This window comes from Lolium rigidum, chromosome 6 (assembly GCF_022539505.1).
Source record: "Lolium rigidum isolate FL_2022 chromosome 6, APGP_CSIRO_Lrig_0.1, whole genome shotgun sequence".
In the NCBI taxonomy this organism is placed as follows: domain Eukaryota; kingdom Viridiplantae; phylum Streptophyta; class Magnoliopsida; order Poales; family Poaceae; genus Lolium; species Lolium rigidum.
Window position 1 is genome coordinate 79,052,102 of NC_061513.1, and position 7,487 is coordinate 79,059,588.

At 43.2% G+C, this 7,487-nt stretch overlaps 1 protein-coding gene across 1 annotated transcript; it reads left to right on the plus strand.

Moving 5' to 3' along the window:
- The first annotated feature begins 1,679 nt into the window (after positions 1 to 1,679).
- LOC124661569 (elicitor-responsive protein 1-like) lies at positions 1,680 to 2,895 on the plus strand. The gene is made up of 5 exons (XM_047199433.1): positions 1,680 to 1,875; positions 1,979 to 2,044; positions 2,149 to 2,287; positions 2,374 to 2,515; positions 2,606 to 2,895. The coding sequence occupies exons 1-5, from the start codon at positions 1,809 to 1,811 to the stop codon at positions 2,657 to 2,659; spliced, it is 468 nt and encodes a 155-aa protein (XP_047055389.1). The 5' UTR covers positions 1,680 to 1,808; the 3' UTR covers positions 2,660 to 2,895.
- The last annotated feature ends 4,592 nt before the right edge of the window (positions 2,896 to 7,487 follow it).

Below are 7,487 nucleotides of genomic sequence, written 5' to 3' on the forward strand. Positions count from 1 at the left end.
GGCTTAACCTGGCCCCATGCCTTACCTAACTAGATGTGACATGTTATTTTTTTTCGAAATGGGCCTCTGCATCAATCGATGCATACGGCTCCAGACGTGACATGTTATACAAATTAAGTCATTACGACACATTATCTCACACTCAATTGGCTAAGCTTTACAAAATTAAGTCTTCTTCTACCTAGTGTTTTTAGATGCAGACAGTTGCTTGCAGGAGTGAATTCTAATTATATCTTTTTAAAGACTGTTTGACCAGCCTGTTCTAATTATAGTTCATCGTGTTGTATCACAGAGCTTGCTGCATGATTATGTTTTCCTGTTTTTGTCTCCAACCAAAATTGGATTTTATACATGTGCTTTTTGGATAAAGGGAATATATTTCTTGATGTAGTGAAGTACCCTTAGATTTGATTACTCTGTAGTCTGTTTGGTGGATTGATTCCACGGTCTGACCTTCGTGATGATTTGTCAGTCTGAATTTTTATGTATAGCTACGAAAATTCAAAACGTTTGTTGAGAAACATTTGAATCCGGAACGTGAACTTGAGAACGAAATGGAGAGGTACAAGGTGTTACTGCTATAGCGACTGTCATCAGAACCATCATTGGTTTGTTTACGCCCCACAATAATCCGTGTTTCAGCTTTTACCTCTTGGAAGCTAGCCAGCAAGTGTTTGTCCCAGTGCATCTGTTCTATTGAAAATAATTAACAACCAAGTCACGGAACAGCGCCTTGAAGCAGCTGCTGGCTGCCTAGCCTTTAGATAATTTGATACGTACAATGATGCTTGCTTCAGAAATCACTGTCAATGGTGTGTTATTTCTGTTGATCTTAGGAGTACGTTTTCTCCACAACTGAATCTCCCCTTCTGGTTTCTATTTGAGGAACAATCCCTTTCAGGCTGTCTTGGCGTGTGGTTCCAGCCAGGTTGAGGTCAGAGCCAAACGTCGGGATATTCTAGACCCAGTAATTTCTATGGTGCGAATCCATCAGCGACCATGGTCAGAGTACGTTTCTTCCATCTCACGCGTTGGGGTCCTTTCAAGTTCCATGGACGTCCGTTGGCCAACAGAGCGCGCACGTAGCAACACTCGGTTTCTCGCCTCGCGCATATGTATGTTGATAGATCAAAATTTTCAGTACGCGCTAGAGATTGGCATGCGTCTAGATTCTAGGCAGACTCGCGTCGCTGTCCATCACCCTGGACTCCTGGAGTAGAGGCTAACTCAGAGGGGTAAGAACAATAATCAAAGAATTATCAATCAACTAACTATTCAAAATCGCGATACCACACCCATGTTCTTGCCAGCAGCGAAGACTGGTTCTACTATAGCTGTCGAGCGGCCAAATGGTATCAGTAGGTAGAGCCGTTTCCAACAGAATCGTTGGTGAACGGCTAGAGCGGAAGCCCATTTCCAGGAAGATGTTGGAAACTGTAGCAGCACGGAACTACTCTTCGAGAACAGAAACGGTGAAAGCTCCACCTTCTTTTCGTGCGCAAAGGGAATGGCCGAAGGAGGCTTGAACTGGTCCTAGCAGTCTAGAAAGGTAAAGGATTTATCGCGTTAGCGACGGCTCCAAAGTTTTGACTTGTTATGAGAACGGCCAGCCAAGGAAAGCAAATGCACATAAATACGGAGGCCCGCGCCGGCTGGTGGTATCTCAATTCCAAACGCGAACTGATCAGAGCACGGCGGAGAGACCCGGACGAAACAAAGTCTCTATAGAAGAGAGAGCAGCCGTCCGGGAGAGAAGAGGCAGAGAGAAGATAGTCTTTGGGTTTCGAGAGGAGATCGAGAGACAGACGATGGGGCGTGGTCTTCTGGAGGTGCATCTCGTCGACGCCAAGGGCCTCGCCGGCACCGATTTTCTAGGTGAGTCCGTCAAATTACCACCACCAATGCTCTTGGTCTGGCCTAGAATTTGTGCGCGCTCGGGGACGGAGATTCATCAATCTTCTTTTACTTCTACTTGCAGGGAAGATCGACCCATATGTGATCGTGCAATACCGGAGCCAGGAGCGCAAGAGCAGCACCGCCCGAGGTTCGAAGTCCTTCCTCAACTCTCTGATTCTGAATCCTCAGTCGATGAGGAACACTAATTGTCATCTTCCCTAAACGAAACCAACCGTGTTGGATGTAATGCAGACGCGGGCAGGAACCCGAGCTGGAACGAGGTGCTCAAGTTCCAGATCAGCTCCACCGCGGCCAACGTGCAGCACAAGCTTATCCTCCGGATCATGGACCACGACAACTTCTCCAGAGACGACTTCCTCGGCCAGGCAACGTGAGAACGCTGCTCCCATATATAGCTGTCGATCCAGCCAGGAAAGCAAAAGAATCTGAATCAAATATCTGTACTGTCCATTGCAGGATCAACGTAACTGATGTGATCAGCATTGGCATGGAGAAAGGCAAGTCGGAGATGAGCCCGGCCAAGTACAGCGTGGTCACCGCGGACAACTCGTACCACGGCGCCATCAAAGTTGGCATCACCTTCACCGCCGCCACAAAGGTAAACAAATGCGCCATTGATTCTTGTTCAATTCGTTTGAGATCACTCGTGGGCTCTGAGTCCTGATTCCATGTTGATTCCCCATTTCAGGTTGAAGATGATGGAGTACAAGTTGGAGGCTGGATGCACAGCTATCGCGATTAGAAGATGTGATTCCCGTTCGGTCGTACATAGCAATTTTTAGTGTCGAATGTTGCAAGGACGTAATGTTGCAAGCTATACCAATGTGTCGTCTTCTGTCTGTGATCGACGTGATTCCAGGTGTATGTACGCCGCCTTTGTAGCTGTTTAGATGTAAAGTCGGAATTTAGAACAGGTTAGGGTCCTCAAGTCCGTTAAATTGTAATTCTGATTCTTTTAAAACTAGAACACTTTGTCCATTGCTGAAATGATTGTTTTTTTGTTTTGTTTTTTGAAATGCTTGTTGATGCAGAGAGGCCGGGGCGCGTTCATGTACCCTCTATGGTTTTCTTTACTCTGTGTGTGGGTTTTCATCCCTCCATGCAGCGTCCTTTGGTTGGCTCCATCAACCGTATTTCACCGGAGGAGGTCAGAGAAAGAAGAAACGATAGCCTAATCTCTGCTTGACCAAAAAAAGGAAGAAAATGAGTCAACGGGCTGCGCATTGGGCGCCATGCTGACAGGGAGAGCATGAATAACAAAACGGATGCCACATTATCTGACTTGGCCCAAGGGGGTTCCATGCCAGCTCTGGAACAGATAGACCCACCTGCCCTCCCAGCGAGGCTGTAACAAGAAAAACAGGACACAATTCCTTATTTGACAATTGGATAAAATGTGATTTCCTATTTAGAAAAAAACCCATTTTAACTTGCTCTAATTCATTTTTTCTAATGTGGCACCCTGATACATTTTGAGCACTAAGGGTGTTAATAGGAACATGAAAAGACTATTTCCCCCGGTGGCAAGAAAAGGAGAGGACAAAATCAACATTAGTGTGACATATACGTGGTAATGATTAAATGGTCAAGGAACCGAATTTAATTAAAAAAACTTGGTCAAGGGAAAATTGGGAAGACCCAGCCCAATCATTTGATGTCAGATCCCTGGACAATGTTCATGTATACATAGAAAATGAATCATACAACACCTACTGGTTTTTTTCAAAGTTTTGTATTTCCTAATTGTCATACCTAGAGCTTAGAGGTTAGGGGTATCTTTAGGGGCTTCTCCTAGTCACATTTTATCCTCTATTAATTCTATCAAAGAAGTGGATCATCAGACAACGCTAGTAATGTTACAAAGAAACAAAGAGAAAGTTACAAAAATGTGAGTCTACTATTAGCAATTTGATTCTTGATAAAGCTATATAGGTTGGTGCGGACTTAGAGGAAGAGGACCAACAAGGCTCGGAAGGTTACAAGGACCTCACTCTTCCTGCTAGTTCTCATCTTAACTAAAAAAAAGGTTTACAGTGAAGGGTAGTTTTTTTTAATAGCATGGTTTTAGAGATCAGGCAAAACATTCAGTAGTACATGAAACTATAAGAGATCTCATAACTTGGACTTCTTCGCTATTACAGAAACATGGATAGACAACTTTTCAGCATTGTTTCTAAAGAATTTCATGTGGCCTATATTATATGTGGTATTGCCTCTACCCCCTCTCAGTAGATTCGGGGGCATTTTTGGTGGGACTTAATTTCCAAAATATACTGGTTAAAAGCTTTGTTACTGGACATCGGTGTGTTAGGTTTCATCTTTCTTCTAAAATTAATAGGTTTGAATGGTCTTCAGTATTGATTTATGGCACTTCTCAAAAAACACAAAAGGGTGACTTTTTGGCTAAGATGGTTCGTATTTGTGATGATGATTCTTTCCCTATGTTAGTTGGGGATTTTAATATTAAAAGATGCCATGAAGGGAAAACTAATGATAACTGTGTCATTGAGGTGGCACATATAGTGATTATACCAACTAAAACTGCGTTCATGTCGGGGAGGCATGTCCTGGAAAGGTTGTTAATTCTTTATGAGACTATCCATGAACTTCATAGGAAGAAAATGGATGTTGTATTAATAAAGATAGATTTTGAAAAGCTATACAATAGGTGATGCGCATGAAAGGTTTTGATACTAAATGTTGCCAATGGATGGATCATTTTGTTATATTAAGGTCAATGATGACATAGACCATTATTTCCAGACAAAGAAAGGATTGAGACAAGGTGACCCGTTGTCACCTATGTTGTTTAATCTAGTTCCAGATATGTTTGCAATTTTAGTTGCACCTGCCAAGGAGGATGGTCAAGTAGATGGTTTAATGTCATATTTAGTCCATGGTGGAATTTACATGCTAGAGTATGCAAATGATACAATCATTTTTATGGAACACGATCCAGAAAAGGCATTCAATATGAAATTGATTCTATGTATCCTTGAGGAACTATTATGACTGAAAATTAACTTTATAAAAGCAAAGTTTTCTCTTTTGGTAAAGCGAAAGAAGTCGAGAAAGAGTACATTAACCTCTTCGGATGTGAGGTTGGATATTTCCCTTTCAAATATTCGGGAATCCCTATTCACTATCATATTTTAAAAAGTAGTGAACGGAAGACTATCTAAGATCAATTTGAAAGAAAACTCGCTAGTTGGGCGGGGAAATTACCCTATTAAAGGGATCGGTCAGTGCTAATTAATTCAAATTTAACTATCCTACCAATTTTATGTTATCCTTCTTCGAAATACCTAAAGGGATCCGAAAAAGATTGGATTTCTTTAGATCGAGATGTTTCTAACAAAGCGATGGATATAAGAGAAAGAATAGACTTACTGAAGGAGATATGCCCTAGAGGCAATAATAAAGTGGTTATTATTTATATCTTTATGTTTATGATAAATGTTTATATATCATGCTATAATTGTATTAACCGAAACATTAGTACATGTGTGATATGTAGACAACAAGAAGTCCCTAGTATGCCTCTTAAACTAGCTTGTTGATTAATGGATGATTAGTTTCATAATCATGAACATTGGATGTTATTAATAACAAGGTTATATCATTATATGAATGATGTAATGGACACACCCAATTAAGCGTAGCATAAGATCTCGTCATTAAGTTATTTGCTATAAGCTTTCGATACATAGTTACCTAGTCCTTATGACCATGAGATCATGTAAATCACTTATACCGGAAAGGTACTTTGATTACATCAAACGCCACTGCGTAAATGGGTGGTTATAAAGGTGGGATTAAGTATCCGGAAAGTATGAGTTGAGGCATATGGATCAACGAGTGGGATTTGTCCATCCCGATGACGGATAGATATACTCTGGGCCCTCTCGGTGGAATGTCGTCTAATGTCTTGCAAGCATATGAATAAGTTCATAAGAGACCACATACCACGGTACGAGTAAAGAGTACTTGTGAAGAGACGAGGTTGAACAAGGTATAGAGTGATACCGATGATCAAACCTCGGACAAGTAAAAATATCGCGTGACAAAGGGAATTGGTATCGTATGTGAATGGTTCATTCGATCACTGAAGTCATCGTTGAAAATGTGGGAGCCATTATGGATCTCCAGATCCCGCTATTGGTTATTGGTCGGAGTGAGTACTCAACCATGTCCACATAGTTCACGAACCGTAGGGTGACAGACTTAAAGTTGGATGTTGAAATGATAGAACTTGAATATGGAATGGAGTTCGAATATTTGTTCGGAGTCCCGGATGAGATCCCGGACATCACGAGGAGTTCCGGAATGGTCCGGAGAATAGGATTCATATATAGGAAGTCATATTCCAAGTTTGGAAATGATCCGGTGCATTTATGGAAGGTTCTAGAAGGTTCTAGAAAAGTCCGGAAGAAATCACCATGGAAAGTAGAGTCCCGGAGGGACTCCACCTTGCATGGCCAGCCAACCCTAAAGGGGAGGAGTCCAAGGTGGACTCCCTAGGGTGGCCGGCCAACCCCCTCATGGAAGGGGGAATCCCACCCCAAGTGGGATTCCCACCTTGGGTAGGTTTCCCTACATATGGGAGGTTTCATTGTTGGGGTCTTATTCGAAGACTTGGATACCAACACTTGGGGATTTCCACCTATATAATGAGGAGGAGAGGGAGGGGGCTGCCCACTCTTGGCCGCACCACCTAGGGCTGCCCTTGGCCGGCGCCCTAGCCTCCCCTCTCTCCCCAAACCCTAGCGGTATCTCTCCTCCACCACATCCCGCACGCTTAAGCGAAGCTCCGCCGGATTTCTCCACCACCACCGACACCACGCCGTCGTGCTGTCGGATTCAAGAGGAGCTACTACTTCCACTGCCCGCTGGAACGGGGAGGTGGACGTCGTCTTCATCAACAACCGAACGTGTGACCGAGTACGGAGGTGCTGCCCGTTCGTGGCGCCGGAAGCGATCGTGATCAAGATCTTCTACGCTCTTTTGCAAGCGGCAAGTGAACGTCTACCGCAGCAACAAGAGCCTCATCTTGTAGGCTTTGGAATCTCTTCAAGGGTGAGACTCGATACCCCCTCGTTGCTACCGTCTTCTAGATTGCATCTTGGCTTAGATTGCGTGTTCGCGGTAGGAAATTTTTTGTTTTCTATGCAACGTTTTCCTACAGTGGTATCAGAGCCGTGTCTATGCATAGATGGTTGCACGAGTAGAACACAATGGTTTTGTGGACGTTGATGCTCTTTTTATCTTTAGTTTGAGTACTTTGCATCTTTGTGGCATAGTGGGATGAAGCGGCCCGGACTAACTTTACATGACCGCGTTCATGAGACTTGTTCCTCGTTTGACATGCAACTTGTATTGCATAAGAGGCTTTGCGGGTGTCTCTCTCTCCTACTATAGTGAAGATTCAATTTACTCTTCTATTGACAACATTAGTATCACCGTTGTGGTTCATGTTCGTAGGTAGATTAGATCTCTCTCGAAAACCCTAAACCACGTAAAATATGCAAACCAAATTAGAGACGTCTAACTTGTTTTTGCAGGGTTTGGTG

Coding starts and splice junctions, on each gene's coding strand:
- LOC124661569 (XM_047199433.1), top strand. CDS start 1,809: ATGGGGCGTGGTCTTCTGGAGGTGCATCTCGTCGACGCCAAGGGCCTC. Junction 2,288..2,373: donor GACTTCCTCGGCCAGGCAAC/GTGAGAACGCTG, acceptor TGTCCATTGCAG/GATCAACGTAACTGATGTGA. Junction 2,516..2,605: donor CCTTCACCGCCGCCACAAAG/GTAAACAAATGC, acceptor TCCCCATTTCAG/GTTGAAGATGATGGAGTACA.